At 42.6% G+C, this 25,234-nt stretch overlaps 1 protein-coding gene across 1 annotated transcript in view; it reads right to left on the bottom strand.

The window, feature by feature from the left end:
• Nucleotides 1-224: 224 nt before the first annotated feature.
• ANKRD29 (ankyrin repeat domain 29) overlaps nucleotides 225-25,234 on the bottom strand; it is a 40,144-nt gene continuing 15,134 nt past the window's right edge. The window contains 8 exon segments of the mRNA XM_081149043.1: nucleotides 225-2,546; nucleotides 2,642-2,749; nucleotides 7,901-7,999; nucleotides 9,611-9,706; nucleotides 11,495-11,593; nucleotides 17,848-17,946; nucleotides 20,745-20,843; nucleotides 23,698-23,796. Coding sequence (XP_081005169.1) covers nucleotides 2,645-2,749; nucleotides 7,901-7,999; nucleotides 9,611-9,706; nucleotides 11,495-11,593; nucleotides 17,848-17,946; nucleotides 20,745-20,843; nucleotides 23,698-23,796 — 696 coding nt within the window. The 3' untranslated portion in view covers nucleotides 225-2,546; nucleotides 2,642-2,644.

Genomic DNA, 25,234 nt, shown 5'->3' with positions numbered 1-25,234 from the left:
CTCCACCCTTCCTGCCTTCATGCTATAACTGTGACTCCATCTGGGCACCTTTCTCTGCCAATTTCCCACACTAAAAACAGCAAAACAATTAAAAGCTTCTATTTTTAGTATCTTCTGTGACTATCCCAGGAATTTTTGTCTGAATAAAAAACCTTTTGGGATCATTACAAAAGTTATCCATGGTAGAAATTATGAAATCATAGGTCCATAAGTAACATAAAACGTACAGAAACGAAAAGTCCATTTTATTAAAAATCACAGAAATAACTTCTGATTCAAAACAAACAGGGAAAAACAGCAAAGGCAAATTGGGTAGTATATTAGTTTTATTTTAAATTATAACCTGGAATATTTCACCAAACAAATGGACATAATAAAAAACTTTTGTGGTTCAATTAAGGAAATAATTTGCATAGAAGTTGCTAGTTCTAAGTCTTAGGATACAGAGATCAATGAATTGTGCATTAGACTAACATAAAATAAGAATCATCTACCTGTGTGCAAAATAAATGCAACTAAACTTTAAATAACAGACCTTATTTTCAATCTTTGGTGAGTGATTTATCTAATCATATTCCCTGCTATAAATATCATAATCTCATCTAGACCAAATTCCAGCCTTCTAATAAGCTTGACTGACACCGCTTACCTACAGTAACAAGGCTCCCACTGAATATTGTTAAAGCTACTGGATTCATTTTAATGGCCCTAATATTGATCAAGAACATTTACTGCATAAAAGGATCTAATGAATAGGCCAAGGAAAACATGTTTTAGTGAAAAAACCATTAACTTTGTGATTTCATCCCAGTTTTGTCTTTTGGAACTTTGTTACCAGTTCCCATAAAACTGTTTTGATTTACATCAGTGATGAGCAACCATTTTTGGCCTAAGGGCTCTAACTAAGGGGGAAAAAATATTAAATTTTTAAGGCCAGATTATTTTCCTCTTCAAAATAAATACAGCTTTATGAAATACCCATGGGGGGAAATGTGTAATTAATTGTACAACTTTGGTGAATAAAAGAAAGTCAATGAGGAAACTGGTACTGCTTTGCAGCTACTAAAATATTTATATAAGGGGGTTCCAGCAATCCAGAAATTAAAAAATCTCTAAATTTTATCCTGAAATTAGATTGCAGACCTGTTAAATAGCTAGTCAAGCTGCAAGTATCTCTGGGGGCTGTGGGTTGCTCATTACTGGCTTTGCTTGTGTAATGATCAAAATTACCTAATTTTTGTTGATTATTTTATTGATCATAACAAACTGTAAGAGAATATCTTCTAATTTCAAAATTATATTCCATTGTTTACTGACTTAAAGAAAATGCTTTTAGTAACACTACAAATTGGTTAAAAACACCTTTTGGGAATACATTTCCCTCCATGTTAACATGTATTTACACAGAACATTGGCTGGAAACCAGAGCAGAACATGAACAAGAAAACAAAAGGTGTGTTTTTAAACAACAGAAATACCATCAGTGTTCATTATGGCAGGTTGTAGAAAGAAGGTTTCATTTCTGTCTGTGCAATTAGGCACTGACTGAGGCATTTAGACACCATTGATTATAAAGTACATCGAATATAAATTTTGACACCGCTTCTCAAAAGAATTAAAACCCAGGTTTCTTTCTTGGAATCAATTAGCTCAAGAACATGCAGAGAGGAACACTTACTAAATACTAATAACAGTATTCTATTACTTATACTCCTGCAATAGTAATAGCCACATATTGTACTTGCACATGTCACATTTTATACAACGACATCAAAGTCATTGTATCAAGCAATGGGATGTTGGAAGCTCAAGATTCCAGAGCATGTTAAATCTACTTAGTACGGCACAGGAAACAGAGTCTCAATAACAGAACCAAAATAAATGCTCAAAGAAAAGGGCCTAAATTTCCTGTGGCTTGTAATTTTCCAAATTTTCAAATTTGCCACTGTATCCTAGTATACCTACAATACGGACTCTAGGTAAAAAAATGAATTTACATGTCAGGAATGAGATGAGGAACAGCTCACAAATGAACGGTTTTGTCTTTTTTATAGTTCAACAGTCCATCTTTGAAAAGCACACGGAGGAACGTCAGAGTGGCTTTTTAATAGTGCAGCTTTATGCATCATTGAGTCCTAGTAAACATGGCTATGATCCTTGGGTAGAAGAAAAGATTTTACACTGGGATGACATACATGTATATGTGTAAAATATAATGGAGCTATATATTTTAGCAGACATACATTTAACACAAAAGCAAAAGTGCATTGGTTCATTGAAGGTCAGACTTTCAGTCTTCTGAAGGCTTACAGTCCTTCTGTCTTCTTACTTAAAGCTCTTAGAGGGTTTAACAATTAGAGTTGAACCTAAAGACTCAGGTTAGTATAGTTTAAAATGAGTTTCCGTGGAATCCACGAAACTGCCAGCCCCTATGGGAGCAGGGTTATAGGCCGGTGTGAGAAGCCCAGGTAAAGGAGGGGAAGGGGTCCCTGAGCTGTCCTGTTCTTGCTTCAGGGCACGAAGTACAAATCTTCTTGGTCAGGGACCTAGGGTGGGCAATCAGAGCATTTTCTTTCTTAGAAGAATTTCCAACACTATTTGAAAGCCATTTCTAGTTGGACAATGTGGTTAAGGTTCCTACCTCTCAGTCAAATATGCAACTAAGGTAGCTCTTCCTGTGTCCTTCTTTCCCTCGGAGGAGATGCAATATACGTTCATTTTTGGTTAGTTCTGCTGGGAGTTTATTGGCCTGAAAGAAGGTAAATAGGCATTAGTGACTTCCCACAGTTGGTGTGGTTTTAGGGACTCCAAAGAGGGGGCTCTGACCCAAACTTGCTTCTGCACTGGTGGAAAACCCCACTGGCCTCTCTGTTTTGTATTAAGTCATTAAAGGTTTCTATTAAATGCAAAAATATCACCGGTTATTTTCTTATCTTATTGTTAGGGCTATTCTTCTATGTAGCCACATAGCAACCTAGACGGCAATCTCCTGGATGTCAGGGTCCCTGTCTTATTAATCGTGTATTCTCATTTCCAGCACAATGCTTAGCATATCTAGTAAGTGCTCAATAGCATTACATTTGATACCTTATAATTAATTAGTTTACTATATGAGGCAGATTGTTTGATGAGAAGGCAAAGTTAGGAAACATTCAGAGATACCTAGGGAAGAGCAGTTTCAGTGGCCCCCGCTTCCCACATGACCCCTGTATGTCCTTTCTTTTCATAGCACTGCTGACACACACTCCTCACGCATTTATTTAGTGAGCGAGTCCCTACCATATGCAATAAGTGTATGGGGTAGTGGTTCTCAAACTTTTTGTTCTCAGGACCTTTTTAGACTCTTCAAAATTATTGAAGACCCCAACGAGCTTTTGTTTTTAACTTATTAGAAACAAAAACTGGGGGGGGGGAAAGATATATTTATTAATTTATTTAAAATAACAAACCTATTACAGGTTAACTTAAATAACATATTTAGGGAAAGTAACCAAATTTTCAAAAACAAAGAAGTCAGTGAGAAGAGTAGCATCGTTAAGAGTTTTAAGTATTTCTACAATTCCTAATAGAAGACGATTGAATTCTCCTATGTGTTTCTGTATCCAATCTGTTGTGATATGTTGCTTTGGTCTGAAGCATAAGAAGAAAATTCAGCTTCACACAGGTAGGTAGTTGAAAAAGAGAGGAGCATTTTAACAGCCTTTTCAGATCACTGTAGATTTTCTTATATGATGCAACACCAACACAGGACAAGAGGTAGTTGCTTACAGGTAATCGCTATGTGGAATTTGAAACCGTGTCAATGAACTTTTCATGCTCTGTTACATTAAAATCCATAGGTCTGTCTAGGTACGGGTGGATTTTTTACCCATTCATGATTTGTAACATCATGTACTAGTCATTTAGAAAATATTAGTTCACTGAGTTCCGCAGTCCCAAATGTTGGCACATTTCATTACATAATATCAAAAGATCACATTCATTAGGAACTACTGCTGATTCGTCAAAGAAAGCCGGTAAGTGTTAGGAAGCTGCTAAGCTCACGTGGTGGATACAAGTCATACACGTCATTCTTTCAAGTAAAAATAATGTTCCATGAAAAAAGTGGCTGGTTCACTTTGTAATTCCAACAATTGTACAAATGCCCCCCCCCTTTTTTTTGAGGCAACCATCGCATTCAGTGTGCAGAAGTGCTTTACCTATACTTCCCATTTGTCACTCAGAATGTTAAAATGCATATAGCATGGGTCAAGTTTTTATAAAATTAAAAATTGTTTACTGTTTCATCAAAGACTTTCTTAAGTCAAACTGGTATTTTTGTAAAAGAGCTTAAAAATGTTTGTAAAATCATTTCCAGTATAGTTTGGTGCCCCTGCTTTGATGTGTACTAAGGTGCCAATAGTTTCATCTACAGTTGCTTTTGCAACATGGGAACAAATATCAGTACAATGGAAAGGGCAAGTAATATCCTTGTATTAAGAATATTATTTTGTCCTGATCAGGTAGGTAGCTCAGTTGGTTAGAGCATCGTCCCGATACACCAAGGTTGCAGGTTCAATACCCGGTCAATAAATTTAAAAAAAGAAAAGAATATTGTTTTGACCTTAGACTTCCTGAAAGGGCCTTGAGGACCTTCAGGGGTCCACAGACCACACTTTGAGAGTTGTTGTTATAGATGAATCAAAAGGGTGTTCTTGGGATTCCAGAGGAGGCAGTTAAAGAGTAGAAAGGCACCCAGAATGGGGCAGAGGGCTTGAATACAGAAGTTACCTGTCTCACATATTTTTTTCTGCTGCAGAGCCTGGAACCCCAGCTGCTTTACCTGGGACCCTGATCCTAGGTGAAGCTCCTCCAGTCCCCACCTTCTAGGGCTGGATACTGCTCCCTGTCGTCCCCCCCCCTCCCCCGCTGGCTAGGACCTCACTTGTTGGGAATTCAGAAAAGACTTGTGGGGAATTATGAGTTTACCACAAGTAGTCTGCTGTGCAGCATGTCCTGTATCTGTAGCTCAGCCCATCACAAAGGACCCCTGATGCTGAGGCAAGACTGAATCAGGCAGGAAATTGCTAAGCTGTGCTACTATAAACCAGAAGTCCCTCTATGGGGTCAAATTCTACTATTAGCTTAGTTCCTACAGGAGCAGGCATTGAGCAGGTCTAAAGCCTGGGCCTGCAGAAAAACGCTCCTGGTGAGCAGAGCCCAGTCTCAGAGTCCACTCAGGAATACCTAACTGTTGTGCACCGGCTATTGGTCCTTGCTGAGCAGGCTGGCGGGTAGTCAGAGGAGCCTCTACAGGCGGGAAGAAGAGGAGAGCTAAGAGGCTGTACTTCTGTCTACAAGCCTGTCGAGTTACAGTGTGTGTGTGACAGCAAGTTGTGTGATTAACTCCATGAATGTCCATACCCTTTATCATTAAAATAAGCTTTATGCTTCCAAACCGTGTAGTCAATTTTCAGCCAATGACATCACTTTTCTTCGTGTCAACCAGATAGTTTTAAAAACCTGGCCTCATTCCTCCTCTCTCGGTCGGTCCCCACCGAGTTCTCAGGTTGCTAAGGTTGCTAAGGTTGCGAGCACTGTTACGATGCCTAGTGCCTCGGCTCCCCCTCAGGGTCCATATTCGCAATAGCCTAGCATCAGACCACTCTGTTTCCCTACTGCTCCTGGGAGATGTGTTCTGAGTCCTCAGTTGGGGGTACTGGGAACACAGGACCCCTGAACCCAGGGGGATGGCTATAGTGTGGCAAGTGGCTATTAGGACCACTGGTTACCCTCTCCCCGGACATCTGCCTCCAAGGCCCAGAGCAGAAGTCCTGGAAGCCCTGCAGAAGAAGAGTGCTTCTGTACTAGCTTAGAAGTCCTTCCCCTGGGAAGTCTCCCACAGCATTCTCTACTTCCCCGCTGACATCCCTTGTCATTCAGTACTGCAGTGGCTTAATTGTGTTTATTTCCCATTAAACTCAGCCCTCCACAAAGGCAGAGACTGCGTGAGCCTCATTCATCACTGTCCCCCAGTACACAGCCCGGTGCATGGTATCTAGCCCGCACTCCATCTGCTTGCTGAACGAGTGAATAAAGGTCACGAATACTCCCTCAGGAGTCCTGGGTGGCTGCTGGAATCCCAATACCCTGGCTTCCTCTAAAGAGGCTGACTTCTAGGGGTGGCTGTTGGGGGAGTGGGTCCCCTGGCAGCTACTCTCAGCTCTCTAAGGGCCCTGCAGTATGAAACGCCAACAGGAGCAGCCTAAACATATATGCAGGTAGCTCTAGGGAGGGTCCAAAGGCCAGCATTGTGGTCACTGGAAATTCCCCATAACCATTATTGCTGAGATTCCAGGAGACACACCGGAATTGCATTTTTCAGTTTCTATCTAAAGGTACTAACGTGTTCCCCTTGCCTTCATTCAGTACTGGGTGGCTTAGCCATGAAGACCACTCCCTTTAGGATGTCTGTGTCCAAGGTCTAAAGATAAGACAGCATTGTGATTTCAGCTGCTTTATCACTCAGCCAGTCCAGCTAATGGAAAACAAGTCTAAGTATCCCAGGAAGAGACAAGCAGAAACCACATCTTCACACAGTTCAATGGCAGGAACGAGGAAATAATTCCACATCTTAAACGGAATGAAAAAGCCCCTTGGCATGTTGTTTCATTGTACTTCTTAATAGTTTCTTTTCAAAATATCATGACGTCAGGGCACATGCCTGGGTTGCGGGCTCGATTCCCAGCGGCAGGCCTGCAGGAGGCAGCCGAGCAGTGAGGACTCTCTCATCATCGATGTTGCTCTCTCTCTCTCCCCCTCTCCCTTCCTCTCTCTGAAACCAATAAAGATGTACATTTTTTAAAAATCTATCATGACATACTCTATGTTTCTGTTTTTCTTATTAATAAAATTGAACACAGTAGTAGATGCTTATAAAAAATTTTATAAGTATAAAATAAAAATTGCTTTTCATGTCTTCCCCTATTAATAAGCACCACTCCCGCTTCCTCCTTCAAAAGTTAGTAGTTTAGTCCTAGCCAGTTTGCTCAGTGGTTAGAGCATCGGCCTGAGGACTGAAGGGTCCCAGGTTGGATTCCAGCCAAGGGCATGTACCTTGGTTGCATGCTCGATCCCAGGCCCTGGTCAGGGCTTGTGCGGGAGGCAACCAATTGATGTGTCTCTCTTATATTGATGTTTCTCTCTCTCTCCCTTCCACTCTCTCTGAGAAGCAATGGAAAAAATATCCTCAGGTGAAGATTAAAGAAAAAAAGTTAGTAGTTTAGTGTGTTTTCTCAAGACCTTTCCTAGGCTACTGTCCCCCCCCCCCCCCCCGTACATTTGACTGCTTATGCAGATGTTGAATAAGAGGAAATACAATGATAATCATTTTTTTTCTGTGGCTACTATGCATCTTCCACCTCCAAATTTGGCCTAATGTAAACTAGAGATTTTGAGCTATAAATTTGGGTTGGTTTTGTAACAGTGGTGTGAAGTCCTGTTAACAATATAAAAATAACATTTTCCCCCATGTAGACACCAAAGAGAGTACCAGCAATTCTCCACATATGAGCATCCAACTTATGGGGAATGGTGGTAAACTACCAGACTTTGACATTTTTAGGACACTTCATTGATGATAGCACACTTACAACCCTACTCCCACAACTGCCTCCCTGCCCCTGGGGCTGCACCATTGTTAGCTGAAATCCACTGATGATACAGGCTTTTAGTATAATTCTCTGGGTCCAAAGGTGCTGCTCACCCTATGTACTGACAACCCTGCATGCCATTACTATGCTGAAATATGAAGATAGTGACGGGAGTCAGAGAGATGTTACCTTGGTTAAGGTAGACACTGCCTTATCCCTTTCCATAGGTGCCTAATGGAGTTAAAAGATGCATAAGGTAAGGCCAGTACCTTGTTTCTTAGGGCTGGGTCTGCCCCTGCTTCCAGGAGCAGAGCGACTGTTTTAATATTCCCGCTGAGCACTGCCGCATGGAGCGCCGATGTCCCATTCTAAGAGAAAACGACAATGTATGTCAGAAGTGAGCGCATATGACATCTGTTCCAGAAGGTGCATAGATCTGTGAACAGTACCTAAATGCAAGCTTAGTTTCCAAATTAACTACCTATAATAAAAAATACTTTCTTGTTTTGTAAAAGAGCAAAATATCATGCACAGAGAAAAATTCCAGCAAAGTAGCATTTTCCCATGTTTGCTTTTATAATATATATGGTAGTTCACTAGTTTGTTAACATTTCACTTACATAAATCTTAACCAACCCATCAACTTCACCTACGTGCAACATGGCCAAAAACCAAAAATCAAAACAAAAAAGACCTGTTTGAAAGGAGACTAGATATTGCAAAGTCCCTTTCTGAAGCTCATTTCTTTTATTCATAGAAAGTTCACTTTCACAGACTATTCTTACTTTGCATACATTATTAACAGGTGCAGCTTCCTGGCTTCCAAGCTCGTGGAAGATTAGAGGTAGCTCATTGGGACAGGGAGAGGGACCAGCACACTGATAGCAGCAGCTCTGTATCAGCTGACAGCAAGAATGGAACCTAAAGACATAAGGATCAGAATCAGAGTGTCCAAAATGCCTCTGGGATCACTCAAGGGCAAGTAGACTTTATACACATCAATAAACTCTGAGGGTGCTGTCCAGAAAGTGCTAAGCCACTGTCCCAAGTCTAGAACAGGTTTGGTGTCCTCTATTTAAGAAAACAGGAGAGTGCCTACCAGGGGCCAGCCAACTACGGCCAGTGGGCCAAATCTAACCTGCTGCCTGCTTTTCTATGTCCTGGCAAGCTAAGATTAAAAAAAAGAAAAAAAATTAAAAGAAGAAAATATTTAGTAACATGTGTGAATATTAAATTCCAGAAATACAATGTCCATCAATAAAGTTTTACTGGAGTGCAGCAACTTTTTTTTTTTTTTGTATTTTCTATGCCTGATTTTGTGCTACAATGGCAGAGTTCAGCAGTTGCAACAAAGACTTTATGGCCTGGAAGACCTAAAATATTTATTACCTGATTCTTTATTGAAAAAGATTGCCAACCCTCGTTTATACTATAGTTTAGAAATACTTTAATCCCAAATAATTAAAACTTTAAAAAGAGTTTTGGGGCTCTGTTCTCTGGAATACCCAGCTCCTCAGAATGAAACATTCTCTGAGGTGTCCAGATGTTGGAGGCTTATTTTATTTCACCTAAGGTAACAATGTGGTTCTTTGCTCCAGATAATGAAGGAATAGAACATGAACACCTGTCCCCCATGTTTTGTGGAACAAAAAAATCATGTTTTAAGATTTGTGGAGGATTTGCAATCACATACCTATATGTTGACTTTCCATCTTAGCAATTTCATTACTACTGTCTAATTTTTTTTTTCTTCCTGGAAAACCAGGTACTGACATACCCTGGTTCATTCTTTTCACCACCTTCTCATTTCTACCAGTGCCCACGAATCTCCAACATTAAGAAGTTGTAGGTGTGTTGTCCCAAGGATACAACTAACCGTGTTAATTTTACCCAGACTCTACTACAGTCCCCAAGTACAGACTTCTTAATTTCTAACCTCTTTCTTTTACAGATTGGCAAGATTTCTCTCTAGCTCTTACCTTCAAAATACCAAGGGTGGGTGAGAATTTCAGCAACTCCTCTATAACATCACTGTACCCTTTGTTGGCTGCTTTCAGTAATGCTGTTGTACCATCCTTTGAAGACAGAGGAAAACAAAAGTAGATTAACAGAGAACTAAACGTGAGTTGAGAACTAGGAATATGCACAGGCCGGCAATGTCTCTTAATCTAGGAGCATTTTAGAACATATTAAGGAATGAATTCTGAGTAAAAGAACACCAGATGAAATAGGTGACTTCTTATATGATCTTAGGACCCTGCCATTTGGGAAGTCACACTCTTCCAGTCCCTGAGAACACTGGGTAAGGGACAAAGGGAATTTCAGGAGCATATTTTTAGGACATAATGAACTAAAGAGGCATTCTCTGCAGTTCATGACTCAGCAGAAAGTAATTGTTGAACTGTCTGCAATGATTTAAATAATTCTTGAACTGTACTGACGGTTCTAAAATGTTAAATGTGCTTTTCATTTTGCCTTTTCTTGTATATAACCTTGCTCTAATCTGCCCTAGGTATCTATTTGCCTGTGTGGGGGCGTGTGCGGGGGGGGGGGGGGGGGCAGAGGAGGAAAGGATAGATTGAAATCTGTTTAAAAAAAAAAGGAAAGTTGAAAAATTAACATTCTGCCTCTGCCATCACTTTTTGGCCTGAGAAGAGATTTTCCCAACTCTTTGTTCTCCTGCGTTAACGTGTCAAGTGCTGTATGTAGCTGGAGGATTTGGCTCCCAGCTCCTCAAGGGAAGGCCGGGCCCAGCCAGCGCCCAAGGCTTAGCTGGGATCAGGAAGACAGAGGAGAAAAGGGGATTTTTTTTTCTGGCTTCAGAGCCTGTGGGAAGACGAGAGAGTGGGAGAGGGGACATGAAGCGCTCAGGAAGGCGCCTTCTCATTTCCTTTTGGGGCTCTGACTTGGAAAGGGGAGGTGGGTCACATAAGCAGGAGTAGTGTCAAGGGCAAAGAGGCAGTTTTTGGTTTTTTTTAAAAAGTGAATAGCAAGCCACCCTCAGTTCCTATGGGGCGTAGGCCTGCTGTGGGAGTCAGGGGACACCGGCAGAGGCTAAGTGGGGGCCGGCGGGGGATGTGGAGCAGTGGACTGCAGCTCGGGGTGGGGCCAGCCTGGAGCTCCGCAGGGCCCCAAACCACAGGCGCCCCATCTCCACGCCGGACCAGGCGCGCACTGCGGCCCCGCGCCAGCAGGACTGGCAGCCGCCAGGGACATTCCCCCAGGACAGCCCCAGGCGGGGCCCTACCTCCCCCAGCTTCCCCGCTTCGCCCAGGGGTCTGCTCAGGTGGAGCAGCAGCGCCAAGGAATCACATAGGGGTTTTTTCCCCTTTGGAGAGACTGAGCAGCGCTTGCTACCTTTCATCGGATTCACGCTTTTTGTTATCCCCCGAAAGAGCGGGCGGAGGTCGGGACAAAACCCAGCGGGGATACAGGCCGGTAACGCGCGCCGGCTCCGCGCCTGAGCCGAGCCCAGTTTTGGAGCCTCCGCACCCCCGCGCCCCCGCAGGCCCCGCAGCCCGCGCGCCCCGCAGCCCCCGCAGCCCCCGCGCCCCGCAGCCCCCCCAGCCCCCGCAGCCCGCGCGCCCCCGCAGCCCCCCCGCGCCCCCGCAGCCCCCCCCGCGCCCCCGCAGCCCCCCCAGCCCCCGCAGCCCCCGCAGCCCGCGCGCCCCGCAGCCCCCCCAGCCCCCGCAGCCCCCGCAGCCCGCGCGCCCCGCAGCCCCCGCAGCCCCCGCGCCCCGCAGCCCCCGCGCCCCGCAGCCCCCCCAGCCCCCGCAGCCCGCGCGCCCCCGCAGCCCCCCCGCGCCCCCGCAGCCCCCCCAGCCCCCGCAGCCCGCGCGCCCCGCAGCCCTGCCCCGACTCACGTCCCGGGCGGCGTCGCGCTCGGCTCCGCGCAGCAGCATCACCCGCACCACCTCGCTGTGGCCCATCTGGGACGCGATCCACAGCGGCGCCGTCCCGTCCTGCGGGAGAGGACACGCGTGCACCCCGGCAGGCCGCGGGGCGCCCGCACAGCAGCCAGTTAACACCTGGAAAGAACTCCCCGCGGACAAACGCAGAGCGAGGCTCCAGCGCAGTTACAGAGGCTGGTATCTGGCAGAGCCTGGCCCACCTGAGCGCTGCCCTTAATCCTGATAAAACAGGCCGTCGGTGGCAGGATCTTACACCGCAGAGTGTGGCAGAACCCCGTTTGAAGAAGCTGGGTAGGAGCAGCCAGCCCGTGTTATTCCCCCTGAGCCTGTCAGTTTGCTTTCCTGGGGGTTCACCCAGCACAGCCTGAGGAGTGCTCGGTGCGCCCCTTCAGTGCCCCAGGAGAGGGGCCGCTTCCTCTGGGGCGGGCTCTGAGGGTCAGGGAACGAAACACGCCCTCCCACTCCTCTATTCTGGTGTCCAGAACTCGCGCGGCTACATCCTAAAGTTTTTAGGAACTTCAATTTTTTGCGGAGTGTGATGTCCTGTCTTCTGGAAGGTGCTTCACACTAGCTCGTTACAGCAGGACAACGTTTTGGGTAAAACTTCCTGTGTGTCATTCCCCCAATGACCCTGTTCCCGTGAACTGGGGAGACACCGCTTCAGGGGAGAAAAGGCAAAGCATCCAGGGGACAGAGACCGATTTGACAGCAGGGTGGTTCCTGCTGCACAGAAAGGAAAACAGAAAACCCTTCTCCTGCTGGCGGGGAGTGCTGGAGAGGGATGGGGGAAGGAGGCCAGGGAGGTCCACGTTTTCCTCCCTCTCTGGGGCGAATCTGGGTTGGGTAAGCTAGGGGAGGTAGGAACACCCAGGTAAATTATGGCTAATTCCAGATAGGGAAGGATTTTCTCCTGTTGTTGGGATGGAACCCAGGAGAACTACAAGTGCCTTATGGGAGTTCTGCATTTTGGCTGGTACCAGAGAGAAAGAAATGACTGTGGGGTTGTCTGGGCCCCAACACCACTAGTCCACATCTACTGGGCAGCTGGCCACCTAGGAGCCCCTGCCTGCATGTGGGAAGTTGGAAGTGCCAGGTGAACAGAGGCCTGGAGTTGGGAAGATAAGGCCACCGAACGTCGCGATTTCATCAACAGAGATGATGGCAGGGCCAGCGTGTGGTGGCACCAGCTGCACCTCAGGGTACCAGGGCAGGATGCTCTGGGGCCAGAGGGGCTGGACAAGCCAGCACCTGGAGGAGACGTGAGCACCACCCCCCTTCCAATGCCATGTGACAGTCTGACCCCTGGGAACTTAGGTCACTTTGGAGGAAGGGCAAGAGGAGGGAGGAGGCTCCAGAACTGACTAAGCTGAACCTCTGAGGCAATTAAGATAGGATGGCCCGAAGAGACTGTTTTAGTCAGGTAAGACTGAATTACTCATCAGGGAATACGGCTGAAGAGCAAGATGATTCAGTTTCAGGATATAAAGTTTCATTTTCTGCTGGAGAATGTAATTTCAACTCCAGCCTACCAGTGAGAGCACAGGATTACTGCCCACTGCTGTCCCAGCAAAGGGACAGAGGGCAAAGACATCTGAGTGAGGTGGTGGACGATGGCACATCAGGAGCCTAGAAGGATCTGAGGGTGCTGGGGATGCAGCAGGACATTGGCACCTCCGTGTCTGGGGAGAGAGGTGGAGAAGAGGAACGGAGACAAGGGACAGAAGAAGTCTGAGAACACCTTGCCCTACTTCATCCTTTTATGAGGGCCTTTGAGAAATAGCCTTCAATCTGGATATTATTTATCATTAGCTATGTGAATACATCCTTAATTTGTACTTTTAGTTTACAAAGCATGTTTCCATTCATTATTTAATTTGATTCTGCCAATTCAGGAGGATCATTCATTCATTCAACAACCCAACAATTATTAAGCATCTTCTTAGTTTCAGGCAGAGCACTAAAAATAAGACATGATCCCTGTCATCAAAGGAGCTAAGTCTAGTGGAGAAGAGACAATCAAATATGGACAGAAATGCCCCACATGAACCAGAAAATGGGCCCTCTTACTGTGTGGGAGTTATGGGGTCAGCTTCACAGATGGGGAGGTGGTATCTGAGTGAGAACTAGGATTTTGCCAGGGAGGAGAGAGTGGAAAGGGAATTCCATGTAGATGGAAGGACATTTAGTCACAGAGGCTTGGGCAGGAGTGGCTGGTTCAGGCAGGGTGGGAAATCCAGCTGGCATCGCCTGAGAGGGGTGTGGGTGGGGCCCCAGGAGGCAGGAGAGGGTGTCTGGATTCCACAAAGGGTTTTCCAGGGCTCAGATGCTAATGCACTTCTCCCTCCTTATGTGCTCTGGGCTCATTTGTTCTTTGTTGATATCACCATCAGAGGGCAGCCAAGGGAAGGGGATCAGTGGCCTGTTTGATGCTTGTAAGGGTTTGTTTTTAGTAAAATTCTATTAATTGATGCTAATATGTAGAAAAGTGCTGAGAAGTGCTATATTGGGAACAGCTATTAATATCATAACAGTAATGCTAACACTCAGTTATCACCTTAATTGCAGTAGTCATGGTAGGTGGAAAAAGGCATCACCATTTCTTGGTTCAGACCTTAGGCAAACTACTCTCAGTGCCCCCTTCTACAAAAATGTTAGCCTTACAGAGATATTTGTGGATGAAAAACATATAGAAAGGTGCTGAGCACATGTACTGACACATAGACACTTAGAATATGGTAACTGAATCTGAACATTATGTATCATGAAAAACAGAAAGTACCTTAATTTGTGCTTCTGGTTTGCAAAGCACTTCCATGTGCTTTATTTAATTCGATTCTCCCAGTTTCCCCGTGAGATAACTGGTTAGCAGGTAGGAATGATTGATAAAATGAGATTTTGGGGAGACTGTGTTTTTCATTACTGGTGATTACTTTTCCAAATCTGGTTTTTGAACCCAGGCAGTTGAATATGAGTTAGAGCATTATTGTCAAATCAAATTATTTGTCAGTTGATTATCTAGTTTATGAATAAGAGAGGTTTTCCTCTTCTGTATACCTCAAGTTCTGTTTTCTTTTACTTTTTCCTTCTATTACAATGACCAGAATCTTCATTGTGAAGATGACTTCATAATGAAAATGAAGGAAATTAGGTCAATTTAGCTCCTTTTTGTAGAGTTTTAGAGAGAATTGAGAGCAGAAAAAAAAGCATTTAAAATATTTAAGTTTTTGAATACTTCTCGATAAAAATATATAGTTTTAAAGTATAGTAAATTGAATAAATCACCATGAAGTGAAAGTTTTAACACCTACAGCCTCCCCCCCCCTTTTTTTAAAGGAAACAATATTTAGCTTGAAGAAGGTAAGATTCATGGGGTTATGATAGCTGTCATTTACTATTTGTGTGAAAACCAAGTGGAAAAGGGGTTAGATTGATTTTGCATACCAAGTAAAAAGAAGACTGAGGGCCCTGGCCAGTTTGGCTCAGTGGTTAGCGCGTCGGCCCTCGGACTGAAGGGTCCCAGGTTTGATTCCAGCCAAGGGCACAGACCGCGGTTGCAGGCTCGATCCCTGGCCTAGCTGGGGTGTGTGTGGGAGGCAACCAATCAGTGTGGCTCTTTCATATCGTTGAGATCTCTCTCTCTCACCCCCCCCCCCCTTCCACTCTCTCTGAAAAGCAATGGACAATACTCTCAGGGGAGGATTAAAAAAAACCTTAGTCTTTCCAAAATCTGCCTGTGGCTAGCTTTGTAATTATGATTCCTTCTCACGAAAGCACTAGAACGGTTTTCAGTTAGTTTGTCAGTGACAGAGTTACAAGGAAAAGTCATTCTTACTACCAGTCGGATTCCCTGCAGCTCAGAGCAAATGTCAGCTGAATAATTTCAGAGCAACTTCGTTAACATCCTGTCACATGTACCACAAAATGTCAGGACTCCACAGGATGGCAATGCAAAAATTATACATCGGATTTATCTAAAAAGTATAAAGAAATTAAACCAGAAAAATATCCTCATCCTTATTTTGTAAATTCAAGAATTTTCTGACAGTGTGTCAGCTGAGATTTCAGAATCGAACACTGGTTTCTAAATTCCCTACCATGTGCAGGATATTTTAATGAAAATTTTTAACCAGACTTTTTTTAAAATCTCATAATTTGTGACAAAGTCAGCCAGGACTGATACCACTTTTGCCATATTTATGACACGACTTGTTTTTCTGGAATGGAATTAAATATGCAGAGTTTACCCTCTGAGAGAAGATAGAACTTGGACCAGTCTGGCATAGCTAGATAGCGTTTTATTTATAAGCTCAGGGCAGGCAGTAAGAAGATTATGGTTTTTACAGGCACAGTGGTTACCTGTGGGGTGGGGTTAGAAAAATTCTACTGCTTCCCTCCCACCAAGAGCGATTCTTAAGTTATAAAGCACCCCGTTCCTCAATAACAGCCTTTCAGAGCTGGACTCTCGAAATTCCAAACTAGCACATCAGATACAGTCTTTGGAAGGGCATGTCACTTGCTCCATGACCTGAGGGGGGCCCTGGCCCTCCCACTCCCAGACTAGGTCACCCACTTTGACCAGGTTATCCTCACTAGTGAGGAATGAGCAACGCCGTGGTGTGTCGTGGCCGCCGCTGCAGTGCTGGTTCACTCATAACTTCTGGGTTTCAATGTCATCATCACATGACTCAATTTAGGTTCAAATGGACACAATCCATGCAAACATTTGAAATATAATCTTATATCGACTTGGCTTTTTGGTTTTTTACAAACAGTACCTTAGGCATATGAATAATACAATTTATTTTATAAATAGGTTTGTCAAAATGCTAGAAATTATTTTAGAAGAATGTTCAGAAAGAAAGAGAGACTTGAAAATCTCTCATTTCTAAATTCACAGTGGTACCCTCTATCATGACCTCCAAATAAAACTTACGCAATCTAAAAATAACCAATTCTTTTTATTTAGTAAAATGAGGCCTCTGGGTCAGAATCAAAAAACAATTTCAAAATAAGAAGGACCAACAAGAAAATATTAAACTCCAATCCCCAAATGTCAATTCTGGAAGGAATGGAAGCATAACTGTTTCTAAAAGTTTCCTTTCCCAGAAATATTCCTAAACTAAGAATATCTTTAAAATTCTAAAAATATAATCTTACATTCATAACAGTGTCTGGCACATGTTAAGTTCTCAAGAAATACTGACTGAATGTTGAATAAAACAATTATCAAAAATTTGGGAGCTCGAAGAGATCATCAGGATCATCCTGCCCAGCCTCCAAATTTCAGATGAAGGAAGAGAGGTCCAGAGAGGTTGATTCACTTGCTCAAAACCACACAGCTAGTTATTGGCAGAGCTAGATCTAGAACTCAGTATTCTTGACCTCAAACCCACTTTGTCCAAAGGTTCTTTCTGTTCTTAGGCTCCTTATGCACTTGGACTTCTTAAGGTTGAAGGAGCCTGTGGTCAAAACTTGGACCAACCTTAAGGTTCCCATCGCCATTCATTACGTGACCACACAGGCATTATCAAAGCAGGTCATATTACAGTGGGAATTGAGCTGGGAGTCCTTTACTGGTAAGAAATCAGCTTGACTTTTCCCTAGAAAACTACCTTTAAAGTAAAGTTACCGCAACCTAAAATGTTTTGTTAAAAATAAATTAATTAGTGAGGAAATAGCTCCTACACAAGAGAAGCTAAGTATAATGCCTTACATTGGAATGGTTCTTCACCATTTCTAAGTGAGGCCCTGTATTATCTTGCAGTTCTATTCCTTTAAATATTAATTCGTTGATTTACTAGATGTTAGCTTCCTGTTGGAAAATGAAGTCTCGGTAGTATTGTAATTGTGAGAGATGAAGGTGTGGAACCTACTAATGACATTGCACACCTTCATTCCTCGTCTCTGGCTTGGTGAAAGGAGTGGGGGGAAGAGAGAAGGCAGCACGTCAGTGGAGGGACCGGGCAGGGGCAAGGCTACCTGACACACCTCTGTTTACCTCTGGCCCAGGCTAGCCAACTCTCATTACCTCAGAGCAGCCATAATTTATTGGAACAGGAGGCGGCAGAGCGTGTATGTGACCTCAGACACCAGACGCCCAAGTTTTAAAAATAGTAAATGGTGATGTCAGCCTGAATTTGGGTGAGCCCAAAGCAAATTACAGGGGAAACGCTAATCAAAGATTAACTCACGTCACAGAAGTAAAAGGATTTAAAGACGCCCAGAGCTGACTGGATGTCTCAGGTGAATGCTGCTGCAGGAGAGCTGGCCCTCCCTGCCCACTGCTCCGTGCACAGGGACATTACCTGCCTTGGCTGGTTGACTTTTGCTCCCGAAGACAACAATAATCGAGTAACATCCAAGTAGCCACCTTGGGCAGCTAGGAAGAGTGCAGTGGCTCCATCCTGATAGACAGCAAATTGAAAGTGTTAAAAAATCATCTTTCACATTTCTTTTAAAAGAAATTACCTTTTAAAATATATACATTTAATATAATTTTCCATTTCCATCCCCCCCCTTTATTTCACATGCATAGTTATAGTGTTTTAGTCTTTGAAGAATGATTTTAAAAGATCACACTGAGTCAGACTGAAAGGTAAAATAGTTTTATAAGGATAAGTTATAATGTATATAATGACTATTCACAAAAATCTTGATCCTAGAGCTTATGATACATCTACTTGGTAGTAGCATCTAGGTTTTTCAGATATCCAGTCACCACTTTTCTCTTGTCTGCATAGACTTTCATTGGCTGCTTTCTGCTTTTGATGCATGATCTGAGTTCGTCCACTTTTTAATTACATTTAAAAATATATACATTTAATACAATTTTCCATTTCAATCCTTCTGTAATTAAGAGCAAAGTCTTCCTTTAAAAACAAACAAAAAGTACCCTATTAATAAAAAACAAACAACAAAATTAGCCAAATCTATTTTGTGAATCAGGAGAAAAAAATGTCCTTTTAATTAGATCTCTCCTACTCTTTTCGTGTTCTTGTCCCCTTATCCACATCTCCACAATGTGCAGTTTCTCCAAGCTTTAAAGCATAAGAGCCTTTCAGAATAACTGCCCTAGTAAGAATGTCCATAATCTTGCGCCCTGTCAGCCCAGGAGACGCCCATAACACCTATACATGCAACTAAGCAATCTTGCATAAAAGTCCAAAGCAAGTGCTTGTTTCCAGTTTTCTTTCGTTTTCTTTTTAACTGGGTGTCTGTGTCTTCTGGTCATTTATTTTTTCTTGAAGATGTGTCATTGGGTAATTTCAGCAATACATGGGTCAACTGAGGGTATGCATCCTCCCTAGCTGCTCACTTCACACAGACAGAACACGGCGAGCTTCATTACTTTTAGACCAAAGTGGAAAACCGGAGCACATCCTAGTGGAAAACACCCAGCAAACCCAGCTAATTACCACCCTCCCATAGGAACATCAACCACAGGTTAAAATACAAAGCACTTTTCCCTGCAAGTCCAACCACGTGGAGGGTGCCGGATTTCCAGTAGGAGTCAGTGAGCTGCCAGACTCCCCTCAAGGTAATCATTAAAAAATTAATTAGCCTGTACAGATTTTTAAGCAGGTGTTTGATATGGGAATGAAAATTTCAGCTGCTCCTTACTGTGTTGCCACAGGAAGTCTTCCAGGCCCTTAGCAGCTCATAACTCTTAGGGAGTTTCTAAAATGGATATCTATGCATTGGATTTTTTACTGTTCATTACAAACTTCTGTTCCTAGAAGTTTCAGGGATCAATGACAGGGATTTCCCATATTTCAACTGTCTTTTGTGAAAAGATTTACACTGGACTGTTTGGGTAAGGGTAAAAGTCTTAACAGAAAATGCAAGTTCCGCTGCATGAACTTCGTGAGTCACCTTATAACAGAGATGAATTTACTGTGGAAATGGGCTCTTCCCAAACTCAGCATTTCTACAATTATGTGCCACCCTGATGAACCTTATGGAAGATTATTATCTAACAGTACAAATTCTATACCCACCATCAATTTGGGGTGCTATGAAAATCACAACTCATTCTCTTTTTCCAAAGACTTGGGCTCTTCCTGGTCAGCCTACACATACATTTACTCACACACACTCTCAGATATGCTGCTCCTATACACAGCCAAAGAAGTAGCTGTAGACCTGTGTTTCTTAGACTTGGCCACAGGTCAGAACCACCTGTTGCTCAAATCAAGCTGTGCCCTCAGAGACTCCAGCTTAGTTGGTCTGGGGTGGGCCTGGGAAGTGGTATTTTTTACAACTCTGGAGGTGATTCTAATGGGCAGCAGAGCTGAGAATGACTCCTTTAGATCATTTTCAAGTAGTTCAGCCATTCAACTGGGAATGCTTGGGCTCAGAGTATTATGGATTTTGAAGTACAAAGGGTAAAGCTACTTGCCACGTACTTCAAAGAGGTCTGTCATTTGTCAGTTAACCGTGTAATGGCTAGAAAGGGTGTTCAAATGGAAAAGTTCACACCTACACATCTCATTACATGCCTGTTTAAGTATATAGTGCCCTAGGCGTAAGGGCTAACTGTCTACAGGTAGGAGAGCCTAAAATGTGGCTCCTAGATGATTGGGAACAGGAGTTCTTCCACGCCTCACTATCATACTTAAGTCACATCATCTCCCCGTATTTTCTTTTTTCCTATAAAACTAAAATCACATTTGCCATAAATCCTTTGGAATTACAATGACAATGAATTAAAAGAGTGCTTGGGTAATGTGCTAATTGCCAATTAGCTGCAAACAGTCCCACACTAGCCGTGGATGCCTTTCAAAGTACATGTACTTCACAGGTCTTCACCTAACCTCACTTCTCTTCCAGATAATATGATTTCTCCTTTTGTGTGCTCCTCCTCCCAGATAAACCCACAACAGAACTTATTTTGGTTTTTAGCAAGTCCATATGCTGGGCTTGTCATGTTATGAATGAATATGCATCACATGACTTTTGAAGATCCTAATTGCGTAGGTACAGGAAATATTGCATGTGTAAGAGATTTAAAACGGCAAAACTAAGATGGATAAATAAGATTGTGTGGTTTCTACATAGGAAAAGGCGATATGGTTAACTATTTTTTCCCCTTGATGTCTCAGATTAAGGTCTTACTGTTCATTAAAATATTTTTGGAAGCCAAATTGAGACTGCAATGGTGTGTGTGATGAGGGAATGAGCAGGGTTCCCTTGAAACACTCACATAAAGCTGGTCGTGGATGTTGGCTCCATGCTTCAGCAAGGTATCCACCACCTTCATGTGCCCGTACTGGCTGGCGGCCAACAGGGCAGTGCCTCCATCCTACGGGCATGCAAAGTGTAAACACTTTAGAAACAGTGCAGGCACAAATCATGCCAAACACATGCTCCTCATTCCGCGAGAACTTTGGAAAAGAAATTTCCATAGATAATAACAAACTCACATTTCCTCTTTTGTCCCTTTTACGTTTTCTTTATAACCCTGACAGAGCTCGTGTTAAGGACTTCATCATGTACACTTGGATGATTTGCCTGAGATTTATTTCAGTTGTTTGACTAAAATATTATGATTAATTTAGAAATGTCCCATGTCTACTAGACTTATCAGAGTGATCACTTTGTAAGTTATACAAAGGTCTGATCACTATGCTGTATACCTGAAACTAATATAATATTGTATGTCAGCTGTAATTGAAAAACAAAAATAAATAAAAATTTCCCACGTCAAATGCAGGCTCATCTATTTGCCTCTCAATAAAGGAAACAAAAAACAGAAAGTCTGTACAAATCAGATCTGTCTTGGAATTAACAGAATAGTCTCCTTGGCTTCTGGCCAGAGACCCTCTTGACAAACACTGGCGTCTTCTTGTGGTTCCACCCAGTTGCAGGCCTCTGAGATTAAGGTACTTTTATAGGGTAACCCTCTGGGGCCATTGCCTTCATGAAACAAGATCTGCATCCCTTAAAAATTGGATAATTACAGCATATTCCATGTGCCTCTCACCATTCTACTTAGTATTTTCCTTTGAACGTGTGCCAGTCTGTCCAGGTCTCTTTTAAAATGTGAGCCCCAGAACTAAACAGAGCTGTAAAGTGGATGTGGTCTGATGTGGAGTGGGACATTCCTCTGTTCTATCTACTCTCCTTTTATTTCTGCAGCCTAAATTAGAATTAGCTTTTATGTCAACCACATCACACTACTGACTCACTGAGTTTGTGGTCAGCTGAAACCCTTAATGGTTTTTCTCAGGTGCTGGAGCTAATGCATTCTCTCTTCCCATCTAGGGCTGTTGTTTGTTTGGCTCTGTGAATTGGCATGTGGACATTTGAGCTAATTATAAATAATGCAAGAACATGTAACCTAGTTCTAAAATACAAATCATAAATATGAGATAGTATGGTTGCTAAATTTGGACATAGAGTGTTTATTCAAAATGTCCTCAGATTCAGTAGGTCTGGGGTGAGGCCCAGAAATAGGCCTTTTGTCCAGTCATGTCAGGGAACTGTGGTGAGCAGGTGGCAGGTGGGTCTCACTTGGACAGACGCTGCTACAAGAGCTCCTGCGCTCACAGGCAGGTGAGATCCTGGGGGACACTTGTGGCTGAGTAAGGCTTCAGCAAGGGATGGGCTGTGTGGTGGGGGAGAGCTGAATTTTGAAGGGTGAGAAATGGAGGAGAGAGACTGAAAGGCTGAGGTGGTAGTGGTGGTGGGGTATTGGAGGGCTGGGTGAGAATCAAAAAATTGCTTAATAGCAGACAGAAACACTCATGTTTCCAAGTTTTGTTCTGTTGATTTTCTCAGCTCTTTGCCTAAAGAGTTTAGAGAACAGATTAAATGTGATGGTTGTCATACAAGAGCCGATAACTTCTATTTTTAAAACACATTTTTGGGGATATAGATTTAATAACAATGAGTACAATTGTTGACACAAGTCAGTTTTGACGACAGGATAGTATTAAAACTCAAAGCCTTCCAACACTCTTTTTCCCATGGGAAGCTCTTGGACACCTGCAGTTGACCTAATGGAAACCTGTGGAATGGCTCCCCCTGGAATTCCGGGGACAACACAAACTGGCTCATGTACAAAGGCTTTAAGCCAGCATATTTGCTAACCAAGACGACTGAAGCAGCCATGTGGCTACACATGATCATTTTGACATAGTTCAAAGAGTTGAGATTTAGGTTTGTAAAACTTTACTCTTTGTTTTAAGTTGTATCATTTTTTCGGTGAAAAATAAAATGATAATTAATATAAAATATATACACACATATATTTTGTATATTATATTCAGCACGTTCGGAGGCAGGGACATAGTCCAACAGCAGGTTTCAGAAAAGACAGAAACCTGATATTCAGAAAACTGATATGCAATAGTTATCATTTTAATAAGAAAAAAACCCAGTGGAAACTCCCTTGATATTGAAATATCAAATGCAATGAATTAAGAAAACCTAAAAATTTCCAACTGGGGCAGATTTTCAGGATTTTTTTACTATGATTAGGCCAGAAATAAGTTGACAATTACAAAAAAATTATGGCAGTTCAAATCCTCCTAGTACAACACATTATCACTTAAAACATTTTGGGAACACCAAGTTGATCTTGCTGCAGTCTCAGCTTTCTTATCAAACATGTCCAATATGAAGAATCAATGGCTCCTCTTGCCCAAATACATAAACTGTAATCATATATTATGTATTTCAGTGAGGGTATCTCAGAAGGTAAACAACCTGCCAAATCACCCTCCTTAGAATCTCTGAGATTCACTAGGATCAGCTTAATACTTCAACATTTCCTATCATAGCACTGGGATTAACCTTGAAGCAGTAAAAAGCACATGAAAACAGGGAAAGTTTAAAGTACCTGCTACTGTATCCATCCCGGTAACAGAATTTAGTGTCCTAGAGTAGAAAGCTACAAGTGCAAAAAAGAATCTATGTGATTCTTCATAAAATTCTCCAATTGTGAGCCCAGAGTAAAAATTGTCATGTTTTAACTTGAATCCCTAGGATGACCCCTGAACCATTACAAGGCACCTTGTGACGGAAACCTACCTTCCTAAGCTTCAAAGTCTTGTAAAAAAGGAAGTGCAGATTTGTACTATAGATGAAAAGAAATGAATACTCAAGATTGCTGAAATTCTTCAATAAGTATGAAATCAAGAAAGTTCTCTTACTTTGGTTCTAAATTCAGTGGATGCTCCAAATTCAAAGAGAAATCTCACGACGTCGTTATGACCTTGCTGGGCAGCGAAGAACAGGGCAGTTGTGCCTGACTGGGAGAGAACAGAGGCTGGTTTTAAAAGATTTGGCTACATTACATTTGATTTATACATCTGCAAGCAAAATAAAGCAATATCCTTGTGTATAAAACTTCTAGCCTAGGAAGGGGCTATATTGGAACTGATTATATTTTTTGACCAGAGGAGTGACAAAATAAAAGGATAACTTTATTCTTGGTGCAGTGGAATGGTGGATTTCCAAAAGATATGTCTTCGTCCTAATTCCTGAAACTTGTGAATATTACTTACATGGCAAAAGATGTGAGTAAGTTAAGGATTTTGAGAGGAGGTGCTTATCTGGGGGGGCCCTAAATCCAATGACAACATTCATTTCTAGGTGTTGTTTCTTCGTTAAAAGAGAGGATTTGTTTTTTGATACATTAATTACAAAATCATATTTACAGCAGTTTGAGGCAATTTTGGAATGTACATACTATCAATCATCGTGCATGGGAACACAGCACTCTGTAGACAACAGGAGCTAGACTTCAGTCTGGAATGTGAATAAAGGTCTGAAATGCATGGGCTTTACTCCCAAAACCCAGGGCCTCATGAAAACTTCATGTGCAGCTTCTGTACCTGAGAGTTGTACTCAGACAATATTGCTGTTCTCTAGAGCAACAGTCTTCCAGGACCATTAGCTCCTAGTTTGTCTCTCCCACAAGCTCTGTGTGTCTGGATGGCCAACCTAAGAAAACAGTGGCAGGTACTTTTTCAGGAAACAAATATTCTGATATTGCAGAATGGAGTATACATGAACCAAGGTAGAAGTCTGCTTATATGAGTAAGTTTCACAGCACCACTAAACACTCCCGTTCAGATTCCAAAACATGCAAGGTAAGCTTGGGGCCTCTCTTTGGCTTAGCAGGTCTATTGCCCCAGAGTTCCATGGCCTCAGGGGACCACCAGGAACTTACATAATATCATCATTTAAGCCACACATGCTACCTCCAGATGGGGCACACTCTGGGAAGTCTTCAAGCTCCACTGTGTTCAATGTACAATAGTTTACCTCTTCAAGAACATTAGCTGAGCAAATAGAACCAAACAGACAAATATAAAACAATAAAAACCATATATTGGCTAGAAATCAAACAAATGTTTCTTCTCTCAGCTTTCTCAGGTGACCTGAAGATATTTTTGTGCATTTGAACTTGCCTTTAAGGATAAAGTTTTTGAGTAAGCAGAGCTGAATCACATTGTTTTTATTAGTGAAAAATCTGTCTTTTCTTTAAAGTTAAAATAAAGACTGGAAAGCAAGAGGAAAAATAAAAAAGAATAGGGTAATTTTAAACTATAATTCTAAATGGGTCCAAACATTTTCTTCCAAGAAAAAAGTTAGCCGCTGGAATGAAAATGACCTAAAACAATGATCCAGTGTTATGGAAATTCTCAGAAGAATCTGTAAGAAGGCTGGTTGGATTTGCTGTAG

Source organism: Miniopterus schreibersii (assembly GCF_964146895.1).
Source record: "Miniopterus schreibersii genome assembly, chromosome: 10".
NCBI lineage: Eukaryota > Metazoa > Chordata > Mammalia > Chiroptera > Miniopteridae > Miniopterus > Miniopterus schreibersii.
This window is presented reverse-complemented; position numbering and strand designations above follow the sequence as displayed.